Source organism: Leptodactylus fuscus, chromosome 6 (assembly GCF_031893055.1).
Source record: "Leptodactylus fuscus isolate aLepFus1 chromosome 6, aLepFus1.hap2, whole genome shotgun sequence".
In the NCBI taxonomy this organism is placed as follows: domain Eukaryota; kingdom Metazoa; phylum Chordata; class Amphibia; order Anura; family Leptodactylidae; genus Leptodactylus; species Leptodactylus fuscus.
In genome coordinates, this window is record NC_134270.1 from 174,023,926 (window position 1) to 174,051,279 (window position 27,354).

At 38.9% G+C, this 27,354-nt stretch overlaps 1 protein-coding gene and 1 long non-coding RNA gene across 2 annotated transcripts; both read left to right on the forward strand.

Moving 5' to 3' along the window:
- The first annotated feature begins 9,148 nt into the window (after positions 1 to 9,148).
- LOC142210151 (B-cell receptor CD22-like) lies at positions 9,149 to 24,795 on the forward strand. The gene is made up of 5 exons (XM_075279178.1): positions 9,149 to 9,225; positions 16,828 to 17,181; positions 18,837 to 19,130; positions 21,840 to 21,927; positions 24,723 to 24,795. The coding sequence occupies exons 1-5, from the start codon at positions 9,183 to 9,185 to the stop codon at positions 24,793 to 24,795; spliced, it is 852 nt and encodes a 283-aa protein (XP_075135279.1). The 5' UTR covers positions 9,149 to 9,182.
- Positions 24,796 to 25,574: 779 nt separating this feature from the next.
- LOC142209853 (uncharacterized) lies at positions 25,575 to 27,013 on the forward strand. Its single transcript, XR_012716973.1, has 3 exons — positions 25,575 to 25,623; positions 26,483 to 26,539; positions 26,839 to 27,013. It is a non-coding gene; the product is annotated as an uncharacterized LOC142209853 (long non-coding RNA).
- The last annotated feature ends 341 nt before the right edge of the window (positions 27,014 to 27,354 follow it).

Sequence of the window (27,354 nt, forward strand, 5' to 3'; positions counted from 1 at the left end):
TCTATCTATCTATCGATCTATCTCCTATCTATCTATCTATCTATCTATCTATCTATCTATCAATCTATCTATCTATCTATCTCCTATCTATCTATCTATTTATTATCTATCTATCTATCTATCTATCTATCTATCTCCTATCTATCTATCTATCTATCTATCTATCTATCTATCATCTATCTATCTATCTATCTATCTATCTCCTATTTATCTATCTATCTATCTATCTATCTATATCCTATCTATCTATCTATCTATCTATCTATCGATCTATCTATCTATCGATCTATCTATCTCCTATCTATCTATATATCTATCTATCTATCTATCTATCTATCTATCTATCTATTATCTATCTATCTATCAATCAATCTATCTATCTCCTATCTATCTATCTATCTATCTATCTATCTATCTATCTATCTATCTCCTATCTATCTATCTCCTATCTATCTATCTATCTATCTATCTATCGATCTATCTCCTATCTATCTATCTATCTATCAATCTATCTATCTATCTCCTATCTATCTATCTATCTATCTATCTATCTATCTCCTATCTATCTATCTATCTATCTATCTATCATCTATCTATCTATCTATCTATCTATCTATCTATCTATCTCCTATTTATCTATCTATCTATCTATCTATCTATCTATATCCTATCTATCTATCTATCGATCTATCTATCTATCGATTTATCTATCTCCTATCTATCTATCTATCTATCTATCTATCTATCTATTATCTATCAATCTATCTATCTCCTATCTATCTATCTATCTATCTATCTCCTATCTATCTATCTATCTATCTATCTATTATCTATCTATCTATCAATCAATCTATCTATCTCCTATCTATCTATCTATCTATCTATCTATCTATCTATCATCTATCTATCTATCTATTATCTATCTATCTATCAATCTACCTATCATCTATCTATCTATCTATCTATCTATCTATCTATCTATCTCCTATCTATCTATCTTCTATCTATCTATCTATCTATCTATCTATCGATCTATCTCCTATCTATCTATCTATCTATCTATCAATCTATCTATCTATCTATCTCCTATCTATCTATCTATCTATCTATCTCCTATCTATCTATCTATCTATCTATCTATCTATCTCCTATCTATCTATCTATCTATCTCCTATTTATCTATCTATCTATCTATCTATATCCTATCTATCTATCTATCTATCTATCGATCTATCTATCTATCGATCTATCTATCTCCTATCTATCTATATATCTATCTATCTATCTATCTATCTATCTATCTATCATCTATCTATCTATCTATCTATCTATCTATCTATTATCTATCTATCTATCAATCTACCTATCATCTATCTATCTATCTATCTATCTATCTATCTATCTCCTATCTAGCTATCGCCTATCTATCTATCTATCTATCTATCTATCTATCTATCTATCGATCTATCTCCTATCTATCTATCTATCTATCTATCAATCTATCTATCTATCTCCTATCTATCTATCTATCTATCTATCTATCTATCTCCTATCTATCTATCTATCTATCTATCTATCTATCATCTATCTATCTATCTATCTATCTATCTATCTATCTCCTATTTATCTATCTATCTATCTATCTATCTATATCCTATCTATCTATCTATCTATCTATCTATCTATCTATCTATCTATCTATCGATCTATCTATCTATCGATCTATCTATCTCCTATCTATCTATATATCTATCTATCTATCTATCTATCTATCTATTATCTATCTATCTATCTATCAATCAATCTATCTATCTCCTATCTATCTATCTATCTATCTATCTATCTATCTATCTATCTATCATCTATCTATCTATCTATCTATCTCCTATCTATCTATCTCCTATCTATCTATCTATCTATCTATCTATCTATCTATCTATCGATCTATCTCCTATCTATCTATCTATCAATCTATCTATCTATCTATCTATCTCCTATCTATCTATCTATCTATCTATCTATCTCCTATCTATCTATCTATCTATCTATCTATCTATCTATCTATCTCCTATCTATCTATCTATCTATCTATCTATCTATCTCCTATTTATCTATCTATCCATCTCCTATTTATCTATCTATCTATCTATCTATCTATCTATCTATCTCCTATCTATCTATCTATCTATCTATCTATCTATCATCTATCTATCTATCTATCTATCTATCTATCTATCTATCTCCTATTTATCTATCTATCTATCTATCTATCTATCTATCTATCTATATCCTATCTATCTATCTATCTATCTATCTATCGATCTATCTATCTATCGATCTATCTATCTCCTATCTATCTATCTATCTATCTATCTATCTATCATCTATCTATCTATCTATCTATCTATCTATCTATTATCTATCTATCTATCAATCTACCTATCATCTATCTATCTATCTATCTATCTATCTATCTCCTATCTATCTATCTATCTATCTATCTATCTATCTATCTATCTATCAATCTATCTCCTATCTATCTATCTATCTATCTATCTATCGATCTATCTATCTATCGATCTATCTATCTCCTATCTATCTATATATCTATCTATCTATCTATCTATCTATCTATCTATTATCTATCTATCTATCAATCAATCTATCTATCTCCTATCTATCTATCTATCTATCTATCTATCTATCTATCTATCTCCTATCTATCTATCTCCTATCTATCTATCTATCTATCTATCTATCGATCTATCTCCTATCTATCTATCTATCTATCAATCTATCTATCTATCTCCTATCTATCTATCTATCTATCTATCTATCTATCTCTCTCCTATCTATCTATCTATCTATCTATCTATCTATCATCTATCTATCTATCTATCTATCTATCTATCTCCTATTTATCTATCTATCTATCTATCTATCTATCTATATCCTATCTATCTATCTATCGATCTATCTATCTATCGATTTATCTATCTCCTATCTATCTATCTATCTATCTATCTATCTATCTATTATCTATCAATCTATCTATCTCCTATCTATCTATCTATCTATCTATCTCCTATCTATCTATCTATCTATCTATCTATCTATTATCTATCTATCTATCAATCAATCTATCTATCTCCTATCTATCTATCTATCTATCTATCTATCTATCTATCTATCTATCATCTATCTATCTATCTATCTATTATCTATCTATCTATCAATCTACCTATCATCTATCTATCTATCTATCTATCTATCTATCTATCTATCTCCTATCTATCTATCTTCTATCTATCTATCTATCTATCTATCGATCTATCTCCTATCTATCTATCTATCTATCTATCTATCTATCAATCTATCTATCTATCTATCTATCTCCTATTTATCTATCTATCTATCTATCTATCTATATCCTATCTATCTATCTATCTATCTATCGATCTATCTATCTATCGATCTATCTATCTCCTATCTATCTATATATCTATCTATCTATCTATCTATCTATCTATTATCTATCTATCTATCAATCAATCTATCTATCTCCTATCTATCTATCTATCTATCTATCTATCTATCTATCTCCTATCTATCTATCTCCTATCTATCTATCTATCTATCTATCTATCTATCGATCTATCTCCTATCTATCTATCTATCTATCAATCTATCTATCTCCTATCTATCTATCTATCTATCTATCTATCTATCTATCTATCTCCTATCTATCTATCTATCTATCTATCTATCATCTATCTATCTATCTATCTATCTATCTATCTCCTATTTATCTATCTATCTATCTATCTATCTATATCCTATCTATCTATCTATCGATCTATCTATCTATCGATTTATCTATCTCCTATCTATCTATCTATCTATCTATCTATCTATCTATTATCTATCAATCTATCTATCTCCTATCTATCTATCTATCTATCTATCTCCTATCTATCTATCTATCTATCTATCTATCTATCTATTATCTATCTATCTATCAATCAATCTATCTATCTCCTATCTATCTATCTATCTATCTATCTATCTATCTATCATCTATCTATCTATCTATTATCTATCTATCTATCAATCTACCTATCATCTATCTATCTATCTATCTATCTATCTATCTATCTCCTATCTATCTATCTTCTATCTATCTATCTATCTATCTATCTATCTATCGATCTATCTCCTATCTATCTATCTATCTATCTATCTATCAATCTATCTATCTATCTATCTCCTATCTATCTATCTATCTATCTATCTATCTCCTATCTATCTATCTATCTATCTATCTATCTATCTATCTCCTATCTATCTATCTATCTATCTCCTATTTATCTATCTATCTATCTATCTATCTATCTATATCCTATCTATCTATCTATCTATCTATCTATCGATCTATCTATCTATCGATCTATCTATCTCCTATCTATCTATATATCTATCTATCTATCTATCTATCTATCTATCTATCATCTATCTATCTATCTATCTATCTATCTATCTATCTATCTATTATCTATCTATCAATCTACCTATCATCTATCTATCTATCTATCTATCTATCTCCTATCTAGCTATCGCCTATCTATCTATCTATCTATCTATCTATCGATCTATCTCCTATCTATCTATCTATCTATCTATCAATCTATCTATCTATCTCCTATCTATCTATCTATCTATCTATCTATCTATCTATCTCCTATCTATCTATCTATCTATCTATCTATCTATCTATCATCTATCTATCTATCTATCTATCTCCTATTTATCTATCTATCTATCTATCTATCTATCTATATCCTATCTATCTATCTATCTATCTATCTATCTATCGATCTATCTATCTATCGATCTATCTATCTCCTATCTATCTATATATCTATCTATCTATCTATCTATCTATCTATCTATCTATTATCTATCTATCTATCAATCAATCTATCTATCTCCTATCTATCTATCTATCTATCTATCTATCTATCTATCTATCATCTATCTATCTATCTATCTATCTCCTATCTATCTATCTCCTATCTATCTATCTATCTATCTATCTATCTATCTATCTATCGATCTATCTCCTATCTATCTATCTATCAATCTATCTATCTATCTATCTATCTCCTATCTATCTATCTATCTATCTATCTATCTCCTATCTATCTATCTATCTATCTATCTATCTATCTATCTATCTCCTATCTATCTATCTATCTATCTATCTATCTATCTCCTATTTATCTATCTATCCATCTCCTATTTATCTATCTATCTATCTATCTATCTATCTATCTCCTATCTATCTATCTATCTATCTATCTATCTATCATCTATCTATCTATCTATCTATCTATCTATCTATCTATCTCCTATTTATCTATCTATCTATCTATCTATCTATATCCTATCTATCTATCTATCTATCTATCGATCTATCTATCTATCGATCTATCTATCTCCTATCTATCTATCTATCTATCTATCTATCTATCTATCATCTATCTATCTATCTATCTATCTATCTATTATCTATCTATCTATCAATCTACCTATCATCTATCTATCTATCTATCTATCTATCTATCTCCTATCTATCTATCTCCTATCTATCTATCTATCTATCTATCTATCTATCTATCTATCTATCGATCTATCTCCTATCTATCTATCTATCTATCTATCTATCTATCAATCTATCTATCTATCTCCTATCTATCTATCTATCTATCTATCTATCTATCTATCTCCTATCTATCTATCTATCTATCTATCTATCTATCATCTATCTATCTATCTATCTATCTATCTATCTCCTATTTATCTATCTATCTATCTATCTATCTATCTATCTATATCCTATCTATCTATCTATCGATCTATCTATCTCCTATCTATCGATCTATCTATCTATCGATCTATCTATCTCCTATCTATCTATATATCTATCTATCTATCTATCTATCTATCTATCTATCTATCTATCTATTATCTATCTATCTATCAATCAATCTATCTATCATCTATCTATCTATCTATCTATCTATCTATCATCTATCTATCTATCTATCTATCTATCTATTATCTATCTATCTATCAATCTACCTATCATCTATCTATCTATCTATCTATCTATCTCCTATCTATCTATCTCCTATCTATCTATCTATCTATCTATCTATCGATCTATCTCCTATCTATCTATCTATCTATCTATCTATCTATCTATCTATCAATCTATCTATCTATCTCCTATCTATCTATCTATCTATCTATCTATCTATCTCCTATCTATCTATCTATCTATCTATCTATCTATCTATCTCCTATCTATCTATCTATCTATCTATCTATCTATCTATCTCCTATTTATCTATCTATCTATCTATCTATCTATCTATCTATCTATCTATCGATCTATCTATCTATCTATCTATCTATCTATCTATCTATCGATCTATCTATCTCCTATCTATCTATATATCTATCTATCTATCTATCTATCTATCTTCTATCTATCTATCTATCTATCTATCTATCGATCTATCTATCTCCTATCTATCTATATATCTATCTATCTATCTTCTATCTATCTATCTATCTATCTATCTATCTATCTATCTATCTATCATCTATCTATCTATCTATCTATCTCCTATCTATCTATCTATCTATCTCCTATCTATCTATCTATCTATCTATCTATCTATCTCCTATCTATCTATCTATCTATCTATCTATCTATCTATCTATATCCTATCTATCTATCTATCTATCTATCTATCTATCTATCGATCTATCTATCTATCTATCTATCGATCTATCTATCTCCTATCTATCTATATATCTATCTATCTATCTATCTATCTATCTTCTATCTATCTATCTATCTATCTATCTATCTATCTATCTATCTTCTATCTATCTATCTATCTATCTATCTATCTATCTATCTATCTTTCTCTCTATCTATCTCTCTATCTATCTCCTATCTATCTATCTATCTATCTATCTATCTATCTATCTCCTATCTATCTATCTATCTATCTATCTCCTATCTATCTATCAATCTATCTATCGATCTATCTATCTATCTCCTATTTATCTATCTATCTATCTATCTATCTATCTATCTATCTATCTCCTATCTATCTATCTATCATCTATCTATCTATCTATCTATCTATCTATCTATCTATCTCCTATCTATCTATCTATCTATCTATCTCCTATCTATCTATCTATCTATCTATCTATCTATCTATCTCCTATCTATCTATCTATCTATCTATCTATCTATCTATCTATCTATCTATCTATCTATCTTCTATCTATCTCCTATCTATCTTTCTAGCTCCTATCTATCTATTTATCTATCTATCTATCTATCTATCTATCTATCTATCTATCTATCTCATATCTACAGTATTGGCCCCCCTGCAATTCTGTCAGATAATCCTCGGTGTCCCCCAGTAATGATTACAAGCACAAACGCTTTGGTAATATCTTCATTTATTTTGTTTGCAATGAAAAAACACAAAAGAGAATGAAAAAAAAGTCACATCATTGATCATTTTACACAAAACTCCAAAACTGGTGCGGACAGAAGTATTGGCGCCCTCAGCCTAATACTTGGTAGCACAACCTTTAGACACAATAACTGCGCACAACCGCTTCCGCTAACCAGCAATGAGTTTCTTACAAGGCTCTGCTGGAATCTTAGACCCTTCTTCTTTGGCAAACTGCTCCAGGTCCCCCCTGAGATGTGAAGGGGGCCTTCTCCAAACTGCCACCAAGAGATCTCTCCCCCTCCCCCACAGGTGTTCTATGGGATTCAGGGCTGGACTCATTGCTGCCACTTTACAAGTCTCCAGGGCTTTCTCTCACCACCATTTTCTAGTGCTGACCTGAAGTGTGTTTTGGGTCCTTGTCCTGCTGGAAGAGCCCTGACCTCTGAGGGAGACCCAGCTTTCTCACACCGGGCCCTACATGATGCTGCACAATGTGTTGGTCGTCTTCAGACTTCATAATGCCATGCACACGGTCAAGCAGTCCAGTGCCAGAGGCAGCAAAGGAACCCCAAACCATCAGGGACCTCCGCCATGTCTGACTGTAGGGGGCGTCTTCTTCTCTTTGAAGGCCTCTTTTTTTTCCTGTAATCTCTATGTTGAGGCCTTTTTCTACTTTTGTCTCCTCTGACCAGAGAACATTCTTCCAGAACGGTTTCTCAGGTAAGTTTTGGCAAACTCCAGCCTGGCTTATGTCTGTGGGTAAGAAGTGGGGTCTTCCTGGGTCTCCTACCATACAGTCCCTTCTCATTCAGACGCTGACGCTGGATAGTACGGGGTGACACTGTTGTACCCTCGGACTGCAGGGCAGCTTGGACTTGTTTGGATGTTAGTCGAGGTTCTTTATCCACCATCCGCACAATCTTGCGGTGAAATCTCTGGTCAATGTTTCTTTTCCGTCCACATCTAGGGAGGTTAGCCACAGGGCCATGGGCTTTACACTTCTTGATGACACTGCGCACGGTAGACACAGGAACATTCAGGTCATTGGAGATGGACTTGTAGCCTTGAGATTGCTCATGCTTCCTCACAATTTTGCTTCTCAAGTCCTCAGACAGTTCTTTGGTCTTCTTTCTTTTCTCCATGTTCAATGTGGTCACACAAGGACACAGGACAGAGGTGGAGTCAACTTTAATCCATTTCAACTGGCTGCAAGTGTGATTTAGTTATTGCCACCACCTGTTAGGTGCCTCAGGTAAGTAACAGGTGCTGTTAATTACACAAATTAGAGAAGCATCACATGATTTTTCAAACAGTGCCAATACTTTTGTCCACCCCCTTTTTTATCCAATTTGGCTTTTTGGCAATTCTTTTTGTGGTTTTCCATTGAAGATAAATTAAATGAAGATAATAATACCAAAGAGTTTGTGCTTGTAATCATTATCTGGAAGAAACTGAGTATTATGTGACAGAATTGCAGGGGTGCCAATACTTTTGTCCAACACTGTATCATTGTATCATCGTTGTTATAGCTTTGTATAATAATACATGAGATCTGATTACATGTCCTATATATATATGTTGTGTCCCATATTTTAGGTGAATCCTCAGCATTTCGCACGCTGTAAATCTTCTATCATGAGAGAAATATCTGCACTTCTGTTTTTTATCTTATTCCAAGGTAATGTAGATGTTTTACATTTTTCTCTTTGTGAGTTTCGGTTATCTTGATGACATTATCTGTCAATTACCTAATGGATGGCTAAGGTAGACGTAGACGAGGAAACAATACTGAAACGTGTGACTGCTCCCAGACATAGAAGGGTTAATAGTTTATTGTTGCCAATCATCAGAATAATGGGAATGAAGAAAAGAGAAATGCAAACCTATCAATAGTTGGGGTGACCTTTGCCCTTTGCCTTCCATCAGTTCTTCTCGGTACTTGCAGGCAGTTTTTGGCAGAACTCGGCAGGAAGCTTGTTCCCACTATTTCCACGTACAGGGATGCATAGGGCGTCTTTTTCTGCAGGGTTAGGCTGATGCCCCACGGTGCGGAAACGCAGCTTCTTTTCTTGCAGATTTTGTTGCATTTTTGCGTTTTGAATTTTTAATATTTTTTTATTTTTTTTAAATGCTTTTTAATTTTTATTTTTTTTTGCACTTTTCCCCCCTGGGCATCTTGAACCATAGGGGTTAAGATTAGAGTTGATTTGAACAGTATTTGAAACATAGTTTCGAATTCCTCGCTCCCATAGGAATGAATGGAAGTGGACGAACACCAAAGGGTTAAGTGCCGGCCGTGCGCCGGTTGCTTCCATTCATTCCTATGAAGCAAGTATTGGAAACTATAGCTTCGAATACTATTCACTCATCTCTAGTTAAGATCACTAATTAATTAACTAACTAATTACAAGGCTAATGAATTACAAAATATCTGCACTTCTAGCAATAGAAGGTAATGCCAGACAAGTCTGAGAGCCTTCACCATGCTCTCAGTTGTCATGGTAAGAGCTCCAACCCCTGGCAAAATGGAGGTACCTGTGTGCTGCCAGCAAAATGGCACTTCCATCAATTTTTACCATGGCCCATGGACCTTAATGCCCACGATCAGTGCAGGCACTGATCACGTGCATTAGTATCTGGTTTCTGCCATATAGTACAGCTCCTAAGCCGCCATAATTAAATACCCGTCATCTGCCATACTATTAGAAAGGTTTAAATGACACAAATAAACTATTAACTAGGATTGAGCTGATCTTGAAATTTCAGGATTGTTTTTAAAATCCGATTTCCGATCATTTTCTATTCGAACCCGATCCCAAACCCAATTCTGATCACAATGCAAGTCAATGGGACTTTTTTTTAATAATCGAAGATCAGATTTTAATAATGATCCTATTCACTACACAGCATGTAGTCCAAAAATTCTTGGACTTCATGCTGTGTATTGATTAAAAAAAAAAAATCCCCCGGCTACTTAGTCCCCCTGGTGTCGACTTACCTGCACAGATCCGCTTCTTCAGATGCTCTCCAGTCTTTTCAGTCCAGTCCTCTCGCATTGCCACGCCTTTAGAGCACCATGCGTGCCCCCACCTCCCTAGGCTAGTGTTAGAGATGATGGGGGTGCATCACTCACATCTCCCCTCCCAGTACCCGCCCACACTCTCCTAATCCACAAGCTCCGCCTTCTCCCAGCATCTCTAACAGAAGAGGAGCGAAAATAACGGGCAGCGGCAGTGGCAGCACTTCATGCAGGTAAGTTGAGAGAACTTCGCAAGTAGATAGATAGTTTCTCCTCTTCTGCTTTGTCCCTGCTTTAATGTGTATACTCAGCTCTGCTACATCTCATATGTAGCAGAGTTGAGTATACAGCTCTGCTATATCTCAGATGTAGCAGAGTTTGAGTATACAGTGAAACAGGGATGAAGCAGCAGATTGGCAGGCTGTGGTAAATCCATAGGAATGAATGGATGCAGCTGGCAAGCAGGGGGTTAAGCAGCCGGACACCGGCAAAGTCTACATGTCGGCTGCTTCTATTCATTCCTATGAGTGCATGCTATTCGAAATGGGAGTTTCGAATAGCACTCGCTCATCTGATACTATAGCTTTTCCCACAATGTTTGGCCAGTAGCCAAGCATTGTGGGAAATAACCTCTGACCTCGATCCCACCAGAAAAGTTTGGGTTTGGAATTCCGATCGCGATCGTGAAATTTCCTTGATTGCCGATCGGAATCCGATCCTTTCCGATTGCTCAACCCTACTATTAACCCTTCTATTTCAGAAAGCATTCTTACTCTACAGGATTTTTATTATCACACATGCCTAAAACTTTTGCACAATATCGTATATAACTAGGTTGTGTCAATAAATGGGCAAACTGCCTTTTACATGTTGCAAACTATTCTCTATTGTATTTGACAAATTCATTTCAGTTGAGACATTAAACAGTTTCCATTGAAATCCCGAGCGCCTTCTTTATCCCTTTCCCATTGTCACCAATGTCCATGTTTGTATTTTTATTTTGAATCCCAACTTTCCAAAAGCCATTACTAATTATTTTACCACTCAGACAGCAGTATGGGGGCTTATTTTTTGTGTGGGACAAATTGGACTTTCAATAGTCCAATGAGAGAGAAAATAGAAAAAAACTGGGCACTCACCCAATGAAGCTTTACATAAAATCCAGTCTTTGTTTCATAAATCCGTAAAATCACCCATATGGGAGGAGGCACGCCTGAGAAGCGTGAGCTATTACATAGACTGTAATAATATATTACTAGTGGCACCATAGTATAGAACCAGTAGTATAGTATAGTACCTACCACAGGCCGGGATTAAAGGGATAATCCGGGGATCTGATGCTACCTAAACTTGCCCTTCTCAGGAAGTGACATCATGTTTTCCTACCGCATGATATAAAAGAAACTGAGCTGCACTAACAAGTAGGGTTGAGCGATCGTGCTCGGAAAAGATCGGATTCCGATCGGCGATCGAGAAAATTTCACGATCGCCATCGGAATTCCGAACATGATCTTTTTAGGTGGGATCGAGATCAGTGATCTTTTCCCACAATACTTTGCTTAGCCTTCACACTGAGTATACACTGTATACTCAGTGTGAAGGCTCCACTGCAGTTCCATAGGAATGAATGGAAGCAGCCGGAACACAGCCTTAACCCCCTGCGCGCCAGCTGCCTCCATTCATTCGAATGGGAGGCTAAACTAAACATCTCTAGCAGCTACTTACCTCTAGAGATGGCTGCTCCGGTGCCCTCCTTCTTCTTGACTCGCTGCCCCGCCTCCCAGGTTAGTGTTGAAAGCGCTAGGTAGGCGGGGCTTGTGGCTTAGGAGAGTGTGGGCGGGTACAGGGCAGGGAGACGTGACTTCTCTCCTCCCAGTACCCGCCCACACTCTCCTAACCCGCCCACACTCTCCTAACCTGGCAGGGAGGGGGCAGGGAGCAGCGTGCAGCGGCAGTGAGGCAAAGAAGAAGGAAACACCGGGCACCGGAGCAGCCATCTCTGCAGGTAAGTGGACACCAGGGGGGACTAAGTAGCCAGAGGATTAAAAAAAAAATCCTCTGGCTACTTAGTGATTCACTACACAGCGTGGATTCTAACAATTAAAGCGTTCAATTTAGATGCTGTATATATATATATATATATATATATATATATATATATATATATATATATATTTTTTTTTTTTTTCCATGCTGTATAGTGAATAGGATTGATTTTAAAATCCGATCTCTGATTAATAAAAAAATCCCATTGACTTGCATTGGGATCGGAATTGGGATCGAGATCGGGTTCGAATGAAATATGATCGGAAATCGGATTTTAAAATCGATCCTGAAAAGTCAAGATCGGCTCAACCCTACTAACAAGCCCCTCCACTATGCAGTGCACGGCGCTGTGCTTGGTGAGTAGTGACGCGGCTGCAGCAATCAAAGTTGGAGAACCCCTTTAATAAAAAACGGGGGTGGGAACTTGCCATAGGTCCTGTTATCTCTCCTATGGGGCTCTGTTAGCACTAAAAAAAATACCTTCTCGAATGCGATAGAGATATGTAGATAATGTTGAGATAGATAATTTTTTTTATTTATTTTTTTATTGCCAGTAGTTTTTACCATACACCCCCTGCCTTTAGTGTTTTATTAGGGTGCATGCACACTGAGTAACGCCGGGCGTGTATGAGAGCCGTACACGCCGGCATTACAGCAGACTGCCGAACACTTCCCATTCACTTCAATGGGAGCGCTCGTAACAGCGGCGTTTACGAGCGCTCCCATTGAAGTGAATGGGAAGTGCTCGGCAGCCCTGCTGTAACGCCGGCGTGTACGGCTCTCATACACGCCCGGCGTTACGTAGTGTGCATGCACCCTTAGACAGAAATATTTTCCATAACCACCATTATAGTTCTCCATGGTGAGGGATAGTCTTGCAGACTCTGGCTGATAAGCGAGGGCTCTAAACAGGGAACACCCAACTAACAACATAGAAATCCCAGGCAGAGTACTTGAACTTCGCTTTTCGTCAAACATCCCCTATACTGTCTGCGTTGCATCACATGAAGGCTAGACACAATCCTGACTAGTATTGCAACATATACATAGCAGTGTCACAATATCCTGACCTTCAGCCATTTCTCCATAAGAAAGAAAGAAAAGCCGAACGAAACACATCAGGGTAGATTTACTGAGGCCACTTTCATATGATCAGTATTTGTAAGCCAGAATCAAGAGTGGGTCCAAATTTTTGTTGGCATGGACTTGTGTTTCAGATAAATATGTAAATGACAAGAAGGCATAAAACTGTCCCCTGCTGCATTCAGACTCTTATAGGCTACTTTTGGGTAGTGTACCTCTTCGTGTGAAATTGTTGACACGTCTCTATGACGCACTCAAAGACATTTTTGACTAGTTGGTAGACATTGAGAGGGGGAGCCTTGGACTGAGAGAAGTAGGGGTATTGTTTCGAAAAATGTCTGCCACCTAGTGGACCTTGTTTTGGAAGCAGTAGTTATGTGGGTGCCTGCACACACTGCAAACAGCCTTTGGAAGGCAAAGACAAACCAGTGCAGAGGATTATTTTTTGTGTTACAAATTCTGATGCTGATTACAGAACACTCTTGTGAAATACTGACTGTAAAAGGGAGGGGCAACACGGTGGCTCAGTGGTTAGCAGTGCAGCCTTGCAGCACTGGGGTCCTGGGCTTGAATCCCGCCAGGAGCAACATCTGCAAGGAGTTTGTATGTTCTCCCAGTGATTGCGTGGATTTCCTCCCTTTCTACAAAGACATACTGATAGGAAAAAAAAAAAAGTACATTGTGATCCCTATATGGGGCTCACAATCTACATAAGAAAAAAAATACTGACTGTAAAAGGGGCCAAATATTGCAAAAAGTTATTTGTTTGCAAAAGCCAAACCCCTTTGTCCAACAATGCAGTGCCAGGAATGTACACCAATTTTTTTGTTGCAAATTGGGGTATATTTAGTTGATAAAATCCCCGGAGGAAGAATTTGCAGTCTATGGTGTCAAATACTGTAGAGAGATCCAAACGAATAAGGGCGGGTTCACATCTGCGCTGCGCGGGTCTCTGTTTTGCAGGTTCCATTTCCTGTCCGAAACTGGGCAGGAAACGGAAAACTGAAGGCATTTTTCAAACCCATTCATTCGACATGGACGAGTCGAACATGCAGGACTTTGTGTCTGGTTAAAAAAAAAAAGGTTTCGCGGCTGAGAGCACAAAACACTCACCGGCGCTCACGGCCGGACACGGTCTGTCAGGCTTCCGTCTTCTGTCTGCAGAAGATGGAAACCTGAGAACGGAGACCGAGGCACAGGTGTGAACCCACCGTAAGTTCCAGAAGAGAATACTTGCCATTAAAGGGATTCTATCATTAGAATCCCTTTTTTAACTAATACCATGGAGGAATAGCCTTATAAAAGGCTATTCTTCCTCTACATTTACAATTCTTCTCAACGCCGCAGTTCCGTAGATATCCCTGTTTTTCTCTTTATGCTAATGAGTCTCCAGACTCCCCTGTGATCATTGAAAACTCTCTAGTGCCACCTTCATCTTCTACACCTGCGCCTCTCCGACGTGTACTCTGTGTTGTCTTCTTCTGGCTATCCTGTCTTCGGGATGTAAATCTGGCGCATGCGCAGTCACTTCTGCCATCAGGCTTCAGGTAGAGCCAACTGTACATGTCTTTTTGGCTATTTTACTGTGGCTGCTTATAGGAACAGTACACTCAGCCACAATAAAATGGCCAAAGCCCAATGGCAGAGCCAACTGCGCATGCGCCAGATTTAAAAACCAGGATATTTATGGAACAGCAGCGCAGAGAAGAATTCTAAAGGTACAGGAAGAATATCCTTTCTTAAGGCGATTCCTATGTGGTATTAGATTAAAAAGAGATTCTAATGATAGAATCCCTTTAAGTTTAATTATAATGAGATCACTGAAGAGTGTGAAAGCCAGACTGTAAGGCCAAGAAGGGAGTTAGCGGGGAAGGGAACAGTAGCCCTGTCAAACTACATACTTGTCAAGGGTTTTTTTATAATATGATTATCACAGTAGGTTTGATAGAGGAAGGAAAGATTCCAGAAGAAGGGGTAAGTATCTTGATGAACTTAGAGGCGAGAGTTGATGGCCAAGAAGAGAGACTGGATGGTCACTAATGCAAGTAGCAGGGTGAGATGAGACGGTCTGTGTTGTGTTCTGAAAAATAGAACGTCCCCATAGTAAAATAAAGAATGTTATGCACAGAAATAAGCAAAGAGGAGTTAATCCAAGTTGTTACCTTGTTTACCCGAAAATAAGACTCATATTGTGTCTCATATTAAATTCTCTTCCAAAATATATGACCTGTCTTATTTTCGGGGGATGTCTTATGCAGCTGCTGGAGCAGGGGACAATTGGCAGTCATGCTGGTGCTTCCTTTGCAGAGCGCTGGCATGACTGCTGGTTGTAGGTGATCCAGGAGGTGAAGGGGGGGTGTCTTATTTTGGGGGAAACAGGGTAGTCTAAGTTGAAGGGGTTTAGTCCTTATGGACACTTATCTACTATTCACAGGCTAAGGGATACATTATGAATTGTGGATACTGCTGAAGGTTATGAAAGTGCCCTCGCACTCAAATCACAAGGAGGCTTTAGTGGGACTTTTGGTCCCCCGACCTCCTGTCAATGGATGACCTGGCGATTGGGCCCCCTGCAATCAAACACTTATCACCTGTCCTGTGGATAGGGAATACAAGGACATAACAGAAGAAGTAAGTTAAGAGGCCAAAGAAGGAGGCCTATGATGGAAACAGATAGGGGATATAGGGGTGTTAATGGGGTTGTTAATGTCAACCATGATGAGAGATGGAATTTCTAAAGACAGAAAATAGGCAAAATGATCCAGGAACCGATAGGGTGAGTCGGTGCAGTAGACAATGGCCACTTGCAAGTAGAATATAGAAGTCTGAAAAAAATCAAACACAGGGATGGAGAGTGAGGGTACTGGGGGAATGACACAGGAAGGTCATTGGTGCTAACAATTTACTATGCATTTTAATGGTTTGGCCTCAACATCAGCGTCAATAAATAACTTATGTAACAATTGCCATTTTTTTCTCGTAAAATTAAACTATCCATCCTTTATCTACATAGAAATCTCATATTCCGAAGTACTGTATAGATAGGAATGAGAAGCTACAATACATAGAGTATCCTGCTGGTAGTACATGGTATGGGCAGTGATCCATTTTATATCTGTTTCTATCAAGCAGTATGTGATGGTCAACCAAGGAAGTTTAACATCCCCAACAAGATCGAGGCCTTACTTGGCTCTTGCGTCGAGATCCCTTGTTACACTATGGAGCCGCCTGACGGAGTCAATAATAGAAAAGTGGTTTGGCACGTGAAACCGGCCCCCCTTGGAAAGAGGATTATCTATAGCACGGACGAATCCCAGATATCCCCAGATTATAAAAACCGCGCTGAACTGGTGAGACCTACAATAAACAATTGTACGCTGCGAATTCACACTGTGAAAAGGAAAGACGTGCGCACTTATTATCCAGAAGAGGAGAAGAGGTCGTTTTTCGTCAGCGTTTCTGATAATGTTCAGCTAGAAGTCGCAGGTACGTCAGATCTTCCTTCCTTACTCCTTCCTCTTCTCTTTCGTTATTCTTTCCTGAATAATTTCGTAAAATTTTCACACATGAATAGTAAAGTGACTAGAAAAACGGGTGATAAGAAAATTTGGAAAATATCTTAAGGAGATCTGTTTCTTTCTCCCCTTATGAAGTTGTTGTCTGTTGATATTATATCTGTCTCCATATTCAGCCTCACACATAAAACTCTATGGTGAAGGGAAGGGTGGAATAGCAGGCAGCTGCCAGCTAGATAATGTTTCATTCTGTGCATTGCTAGCCTCTTATCTACAAACAGTGTAGCAGATTAGCAGAGTGTAGCAGAATTCATTATTTGAGTGTCTTTATTACAAAGTTTCTTAGATTCACTTGTACTATTCATTTTTACATTTTTTTTCACTGGAGGAATGTATAACTCTTACTTCTTGCTTCTGTTATTCTCACACATCGGCCCTCTCCATCGCTCCTTGCTCTTTCTTCTTTCCTCACATTTTGTCTCTTTCACTTCTCCCTGCCTTCTTTCCATCCTTACCTATCATTCCTTTCCCCTTTCATGTATCCCTTTCCCTTTGTCAATGTTATTTTTTCTATATATTATTTCTTTAATCCCTTCCTTCTTTCTCTTTTTTTCCTTTTCCATCCATTGTTCCTTCCTTAGTCCCATCTTTCCATCCTCCTTTTTATAATGTTCTCCCACCCATTCTTCCTTGAACACAATCCTTCTTCTTCCACTTATCTCTTCAAAGTCCTCATGTACAATCTGTATTATTTACTAATACCAATGGCATAGCTTAAAGGGATTCTACCATTAAAGCAACTTTTTTTCTAATTACCATGTCAGAATAGCCTTAAGAAAGGCTATTCGTCTCCTACCTTTAGATGTGGTCTCCGTCGCGCCGTTCCTTAGAAATACCGGTACTTACTGGTAAGCTAATGAGGTCTTGGCAGCAATGGGGGCGTCCTTCTTCTTCAACTGCCTCCTGCCCTTGTCTGTCGTCTTCTTTCTTCGTCATGTCTGACGCTTGCGCAGTCGGCTCTGAGACCCTGTTAGAGCCGACTGCACATGCTCAGTAAGGTCCGTACAGCCCTCTGACGCGCGAGTGAACTCATCCAGGCGTCGGAGGGCTGTACGGACCTTACTGAGCATGCGCAGTCGACTCTAACAGGGTCTCAGAGCCGACTGCGCAGGCGTCAGACATGACGAAGAATGAAGACGACAGACAAGGGGAGGAGGCAGTTGAAGAAGAAGGACGCCCCCATTGCTGCCAAGACCTCATTAGCATACCGGTAAGTACCGGTATTTCTAAGGAACGGCGCGACGGAGACCACATCTAAAGGTAGGAGACGAATAGCCTTTCTTAAGGCTATTCCGACGTGGTAATTAGAAAAAAAAGCTTTAATGGTTAGAATCCCGTTTTAAGCTAAACCTATGTCGAAATAGCCTTAAGAAAGGCTATTCTTCCCCTATCTTTAGATGTCTCCTCCACATTGCTGTTCCTTAGATATCCCGGTTTTCATCTATATGCTAATTAGTTTTCTCACAGCATTGGGGGCAGTCCTCAAACAACTGAAAAACTATCCCGCTCCGCCTTCTTTTTGGTCACCTCCTCCGACTAAGGATAACTTTAAACTCTCCTCTTCAGATCGCCCATCAGAGCCGATACTATCGGTGCCTAGAGAAATACCTGTGGGTGAAAGTATTACGATCACATGTATGGCGAATTATACCTGCGCTTCCAGCCCACCTACCTTCTCCTGGAACGTCGTTGGTCCTTATGTTACAGAGAGATCAGACCTTGGTAATGGGACGTGGGCAGCGACGTCTAAACTGACCTACGCACCTTCTGAAGCAGAGAATGGCTCTATAATACAGTGCACGGTGACTTACTTTGGTGGGCAAACGATCAGCACTACGGACAGAATTAACATTAAGGGCTGTAAGTATTCTAGTGCATATACATAATACCGTCTATGTTGTGGTATCAATTATTGTTATACGCTGTCACTTGCAATGTCTTACTGTTGAGGATGTTGGAATCGCTGCCCATGAACTGTTGGGACTCTCTAAAGCCTCCATCCGATGGGTGCCAGCTGAACCACAATGTGCAGTGTAAGGGATTCCCGGGCTCTCACCCTTTAACCTCTCTGCAGGGCTCTGGTCTTCGCCGCAGGGGAATCTCCAAGTCATAACCCCGGGTGTAGTCTCAGGATGGAGGCGGTAGTGACATTAGTCATAACCGAGCCAAGAGTCAGAAACAGATACTCGCATATTGTATGACAGAGCAGAAGTCAAAACCACATAAATCAATATGTGCCAGGCAAAGGGGATTGCAAAAGAGGATAGACAGGAGTAAAGCCCAGGTCAGACTCATGAGTAATACGGCCAAAATGTCAGGGCAATACATACCGTAAAAAAATCTGCAAAGAAAAACTTTATCTATAGCGGAAGATCTCACCAAGATTTATAGCTGAGCTAAGAAATTCCTTAAAGGGGTTTTCTGGAAATTCATTAGTAGATTGTGAGCCCCATATATGGATATATACTGTATATAGGGATCACAATGTACATTTTTTTCCCTATCAATACGTCTTTGTAGAATGGGAGGAAATCCATGCAAACACGGGGAGAACATACAAACTCCTTGCAGATGTTATTCCTTGCAGGATTTGAACTCGGGACTCCAGCGCTGCAAAAGCGCTGCAAGGCTACAGTGCTAACCACTGAGCCACCATGTCTTCCTGGGTTAATGGGATTTGAGTGATTTCTGCATTTCTCTGGGAGCTCCTGGCATCTTCTGCTTCCTGCTCTATTAGCCTACAACTATCATAATGCATTGCTCTTCACTCACATCCCTCTCTCAATCCCACTCACACTCTCTCCCTCCCCTTGCTGACTACTAGCCCTACCTACCTGATTAACCCCGGATCTATTGCGCAGGCGCCAGCCCCTCTGAAGGAACTGATGCTTCGTGCTCAGAAAAAGAGAACATGAGATGTAGCAGACTTGAGTGTGTGCTGAACCCTACTGCATACTCAGCTCTGCTACATCTGAGATGCAGCAGGGTTCAGCGCACACTCAGCTTTGCTGCATCTCTGGTTTTTTTTTTTTTTTTTTGTAGATTGTGAGCGCCACATAGAGCTCACAATGTACATTTTTCCCTATCAGTATGTCTTTTTTGGAATATGGGATGGAAATCTATGCAAACACGGGGAGAACATACAAACTCCTTGCAGATGGTTTTTTGTCCTTGGTGGGATTTGAACACCAGGACTCCAGCGCTGCAAGGCTGCAGTGCTAACCACTGAGCCACCGTGTGGCCCCATGCATCTCTGGTTTGTGTGCTGAGCTCTGCTGCTTCTCCGGTGTAGCAGAGCTGTGCGCTCAACACTGCTACATCTGAGATCGGACCACAATGGAAACTGCTGTGGACCGATCTTAGACTCCGCCTCCTCCGGCAGAACCAGCGTTGATTGGCTGAATGCCGTACTTCTGTATGGCATTTGGCCAATCAACGCTGGTCAATGCATTCCTATGGGAAAAAGTCAGCTCCCGCATATCGCAAGCTGACAGGGATCCCGACCAGATAGAGCCCCAAAGAGCTGGGTGAGTGACATTCCCCTCTAAATAAAGGTAATCCCTAGCTAACCCTGCCTGTAGATCTGTCCCTGTCTCACAGTCACATAGTTCACAGTCTCATATGAACTGAATATTAAATCCACCATTCGTATAAATTGGAGGTCACCTGATTTCGGCCGCCATTTTTTTTTTTTACGGAAAACCTCTTTAAAGCAAATAATAATAATAATAATAATAATAATAATAATAATAATAATAATATCATCATTCATAATCCCATATTGGACCCTGAAAAGTTAATGTATGTCATATAAATGCTACTCGACTGATACAAAATTGCTGAAATTGATCATCACTACTATCTACTGCAGTTCAATAGCTTGACTAAAGTGCGCATCCAATAATAAAAGTCAATATGAGAAACTGTGCAATGTATCTCATTAAAGAAATATGTTTTCTTCTCCACTTATCAGGTTGACTTACAGTTTACATAGAAGTCTATGCAAAATACAGGAGGGGTCTGCTGGAAAAGTCACATAACTGACTGTAGCTGCTAAACTATTCACTTATGTGAGTTCTATATCTTAAAGATATTCTTCTACCTCTGAAAATGAGGCAAATATAAAAGACAAACAAAAACAAAAGAAACCCAATGAACTACCCAGCAGCAGCCTCCTCTCCCGTCATTCTCTCTCCATAGACTTCTGTGTGTGAGCTGAACATAGAGAAGGACAAGCAAACACTCTGAGTGAAGATACGGAGGGGGAGAGAAGCCTAATAAGCGGCAAAGTAAATATTTTACTAAAAGATTTATTCTCCTCCTCCTTCTCCCCTCTCCGTAGACTTCTATGTAAAAAAGTAACTCAACCTGAAAAATAAGCGTATTTCTATATATTGATAAATTGCAACGTTTCTTATATTCGCCTGCACTATTCATTTAAGAAAATATTATAATGAAGGTATACTTCAAAGCAAGCTGGACGGTTCTACGTCTGGGGCCCAGATTCTATCATGAACGACTCCACTACCAGACAATGACTTACACAAGATTTTTCTTGTATATTTACAGTGGACCAGAAATCAAATCCTTATATCGGAGCGATTATCGGAGTCATTTGCGTAATTTTACTTTTGCCGCTGGTATTCATCATTTGGAGGTAAAGTGTCATCGGATAACAATTACTGATCATACAATATAATGGCCAAGACTCACTAATAGTTATACAGGCAGCCTGATGCTACACCAGATTTATCACATTCAGGGGATATTGTCACTCCTTAGGACTCCTGTGGAGTCTTATAAAGCCATTTTCACTCCACTGGGGGGGATTATGGGAAGAATATGCAAATATGTTTCCCAGGATGTAAATAGAGAAACACTGCCTCTGTATGCTGCCCTCTATTGGAAGCAGCTCCCTTGAACATCATGCTTGACTTTTCAACAAGCCTTTGTTGGAAAGTCCAATAGAGGACACCGTGGGAAACACATTTGCATATTCTTCCCAGATTTATCACAGTGACTGATGCTAGATGATAAATTTGGCATATATTTTTTTTAAATTGAGACCACTCCCACGTGGGGCCTTAGCCTCAAGCTGCAGCACTACAAAAAAAAATTCTCAAAAATCCCGAAAACTATTCTACTAATGGGTATATAGAGATGTATTCGTTAGATACGGGACACTGCTGTATCTTTATTCCGCGCTTTGCCCTAAGGTCCACTTGACCACCGGTGCCTGGACAAGCGCATGCGGACAGGGGCGCTGCTTCTCTCTAATGACAGGCTGGGTGAATGTACTGGAGGCTGGGACTGGGTTGCAAACTGGGGCGGTCTATCTCCTCTCCCAGCCCAAAATTCATGGCAGGGGTTCTCACAAAGGTTCTCCTCTGCTGTAACATCGACCCCAGCTGCGAGCTGGAAACGCTACAGCACCGGCGTGGGAAGACGTCAGCAGATTGTGCTGAAGCTCATCAGCTTGTGCGACAGAAAACACAATGCCCCTGAGGTGAGGGATGCCATCCTAGAGGAGGCCGCAATATGGTTTTTGCCGATGCACCTGGGCCCAGATATGGTCGTGTGTGATAATGGCCGGAACCTGGTAGAGGCTCCTAGACTGAAAACACTTTCCATGCCTGGCCCAAGATTTCAATTTGGTGGTGCAAAGATTTTTTTAAAGCCTACCCCATTGTGCCTGATATACTGGTGAAAGTACGGCCATTTTCGTAAGTCTACAGTAGCTGCTGCTAGCCAGAAAACCTTCAGAGCACACTCCTCTGATCTTCTCACTATTGGCTGATGGAGGGAGAGGAGGAGGATGAAATGGCAAATGATGTCACTGTCCCAGACGAGGCAAGCGGGGAAGTTCAGTGCATCCCATTGCTTCCCATTGTCCCATTGCTTCAGCGCGGATGGTGTAAAGGGGAGGAGGAAATGGAGAATGACCCTTCCGATGGGGGTAGCGAAGTCATGCCGAGTAACACACTGGCACACATGGCTGACTTCATGTTGGGCTGCCTTCCCAGAGACAAAGGCATTGTTCAGATCATGGAGAGCAAACAATACTGGATTTTTGCAATCCTCGACCCCCAGTATAAAAATAACTTCTCGTCTTTCGTTCCGGTAGAGGAGAGGACCAATCGCATCAATGGTTGCCACAAGCAACTGGTGCAGAATATGATCAACCCTCGCTGGCAGCAGAGAGGAGATTTCCTCCAAGAGTCTAACAACTGCCATCTGGTCCACAACCACCAGGGGAACACTCTCCAAGGTGCAGGACACGTTAATGGCACCCCCTTGCCAAACTACTGCCACTGAGGGGCCTAGTGTCATCAGGAGGGAAAAGTATAGGCGCATGTTGCGTTAGTACCTGGCCAAGCCCAGCCCTGTCCTCTCCGATCCCTCTGCACCTTATACGTATTGGGTGTTGAAGTTGGACCTGTGGCCCTTAAAGTGAGTTGAGGCTTGCACCAGCAGAGTTTTGGGTGAGTTTGGTGAGGGGGAGCAAGTACTCCCCACAGTTAGCCTTTTTGGTGGCATAGAGTGTACACAATGAACCCCAACTGTCACTTGCTGAGCCACTCTTCTACTTGGAACTTCATGATAGAACCTGCGTGTCTAGGCTTTCTTTTGAGTTCTTCTTAGATTTCTGCACCTGCATTTTCAGTTTATGCCCTATTCTGTGACTTCAGCCCACCAGCAGAGTTCTTTTTTGTGCCCCTTTGTGCCAATTCAGCCCTGCCACCCCCAGTTGTAATTATCCACCTCCTCTGCACAGTTACTGGTGCAAAGAAAGCGCCAGGGAAGGTGGGAGGGGATACAAATTTTTACTGCGTTTATCGTGTGGTATTCGATCGAAATCGAATATCTCGAATACACTGGAAATAATTTTTTTTTGGACCCATCATGTTCTCCTTTTAGCTCTTACATAACACTTGCACACCATCACTTTATATCTTTTATTTATGATATTGGAGAACATCTAAGAGGAATAAAGGAAAGATTGTGTAACTCGTAACCAACAACTAAATACCAACATTTCGTCATTTCCTTCTTAATTTAGCTGTAATCACTTGTTTAATCCTTGGGAAAAATAAATTCACTTCTGCTTTTAACCACAATTCTGTATTATGTGTGTTGTAAAATTGTCATGGTATAAGAGGGAGTGATGGTTCATGTGATGGGTATGACAAGGGTTGTGCCATGCCGGGGACTTTTTTTGTTTCCATTGTGCCAACTTTTACTTAGGTGACACTTATTGTTGTGTCGTGTGATGTATACTTATGACGTGGACATGTTGCTATCACATTAAACTGTGTAGCAATTACTATAGTGTTACAGTTCATGTGGCTGATCATATAATGAAGGGTTAATATAATATTATATTGGGGTAATTGTGTGTTGGGGCAGAGTCACATTTTAATATTGACATATTAATATTATGTTTTGGCACAGAAAACGTGACTCTTGTGACTGGAGAAAGAAATCAGAGGTAAGTTATACATCTGTATCTGACAATTTCAGATAAGTAAGTGAACCTAAGTAGAAGTAGAGATGAGCGAATTAGTTCATAAGGAGCCGGGTTCATTCCAAACTTTACAAAAATATCTGATTTGAGCAAACCCAAAATTTTGTGGAATTCCAATAAAGTTAATTATTATTCTGTGAGGTCTCTTCAGGCCCCAAAGTATAATATTAGGAAGCCAGCGAATAAAAAAAAATTAGAAGGATTGCCCACCCGTGAGGTCAGGACCCCACATGGCATAAATCCAAACTGGGAACGCCATAGAAAAAAACATGGCATTTTGCAGTCACTAGGGTTGAGCCGATCTTGGGATTTCAGGATCGATTTTAAAATCCGATTTCTGATCATTTTCCAGCCGATCCCGATCGTGAAATTTGCTCAATCGCCGATCGGTATCCGATCTTTCCCGATCCCGATCGCTCAACCCTAGCCGTCACTGTATAGTGGATGGGATTCTAGGATCCTAGAAGAGAGTATAGTCAGAGTCCACGCCAGAAGGAGCCAGAAGCCGGGAGAAGGAATGATTCCCATTTGGGAGAGGGAGGAATCCAGATTTGTATTGTAGAAACCAAGAGGAAGTTTTGGTAAGAGAATAAAGGTTAGTGGTCAAAGTAATACGATGAGGCGACCGGAGCAGACCATAAGATATACTGTAGTAGTAATAAGGAGGTGTTCTTAGAGATGACACAGGAGCTAATACAGCAGACGTTAGCACCGAGAAGAGGAATGGTATTGTCGTGTATTAGATTTAATATCTCGGAAACTTTTTGTTTTTTTTAGTTAAAAAACAGCCGTGGATTAGACCCAATGAAAAATACAGCATCGAAAAATGTAAGTTATCTTTCAGCGTCTCAGCGTTGTATATAGAAGACTATGGTCACACCAGCATTCTGTGACCATCTAGGGACTCTGTGGATAGAAAAGTCCTGCAAGCAGATAGGGTTTATGTTTTTTTGGACCCCGAAGCAGACCGGATTAATGGAAATATATATTATATGCACTATAGTCTCTGTACTGTCAAGTGGGTGGTGTCAGGCAGGAGCGGCCAAGGTGTGAGATTTTGAGCACTCTGACACTGTTGACTTTTGTAACCTTGCCCCGTTGTCTACTCCGGCTCACGACCACCCAGTTGACAGTATAGAGGCTAAATCACACATCTGGCACCAACAGCGGGTCTAGAAAAAAATTCAACTGTGCCAGAATCAATGGGTTGGCGTCTATTAAAGGATGCCATCCACTGGACTCGGTGGAGTTGGGAAAATAATCTCTTTAAAGAGTCTCCACGGGACTTGGAGAACATGGCTGCTTTCTTCATCTCAGGAAGTGACATCCTTTAATTGGATGGAACTGTTGGCAATGAACGTGAGGTCACTTCCTGAGACAAATGAAGTAGCCATGTTTTTCTTCTGAAAAATCCCTTTAAAGCAATGCTGGTGTGAATTTGTTGAGTAGATGGTTTAACTTGTAATACTCCATAAGACCACATGGGATGCTGTTAGGACATGAGGATGGTATTCGTTGTACTTGGCACAAAGCACTGTAGCCCAATGGTCTGTAGTCAGATAACTCAACTGCATGAGGCGAATTAGGAGAACTAGTGATCTTCCTCCCACACCCATGGATCTGTAGAACAATTTTAGAGCATCACTACATGTTCTTTGTGTATTTATAGATTTCATTTATATTGTAGAGTTCCAGATACACCGATCTAATAGAGCGACAGAAATCTTCTTACTACACCATAGAGGTAAGAGTCGTGGCCACTCAGAACGGACTTGTGATGTCAATGAAGAACATATCTGAACTACTACTGTACATCAATGTACAAATGAGAGATGAGTGAACAAGTGTGTATTTAGATGGGTTCATCACCAATTTTCCCAAAAATTTTGGTTGGTACTGAAATTATTCTGAATGTAGCAAACTTTAACTTGACATTGAGATAAGTCAAGGTTGTATGCCGCCGTGTAGTTAGAACGTTCCTTGTCATTGTATTCTCTACAATTGTTTTTATATTCTAGTAAGTGATATATTTTTTTCTTACAGCCCACAGCTCATTACCATGTACCGAGGCAAGAACGCAATGTGATGACTGCACCTGAAAATAACCATATATATGAAGACATGTCCATAAGGCGACCCTATGCAAATGTATGAACGAACAGAAGGGACAGGCTAACATTATATGGACAAGTTAAAAAATGACTCCACTCTTCTAACTCTACAACCTTCAAATTTGTATTACAATTCTTGTATTATTGTAGTAAAATTCTTGTATTGTAGTATCAAATTGTATTATTTTGCATTCCTATTAAAAAGAAAGGATTCCCTTACTTACCATTGTGATAAAAACACTTACAAGCCCCTGTAACGCATATAAGAATAACATTTTTAACCCCTTATACCTAGAATTAAGCGAACAGCAAAATATTCGATATTCGTTTCGAATAGCCGCTCAATATTGGACTATTCGAATGAATATCGAACCCCATTATAGTCTATGTGGAAAAATGCTTTGTTTCAGGGGATCCCACCATTCGTCTCAGAAGGGTCACCAAGTCC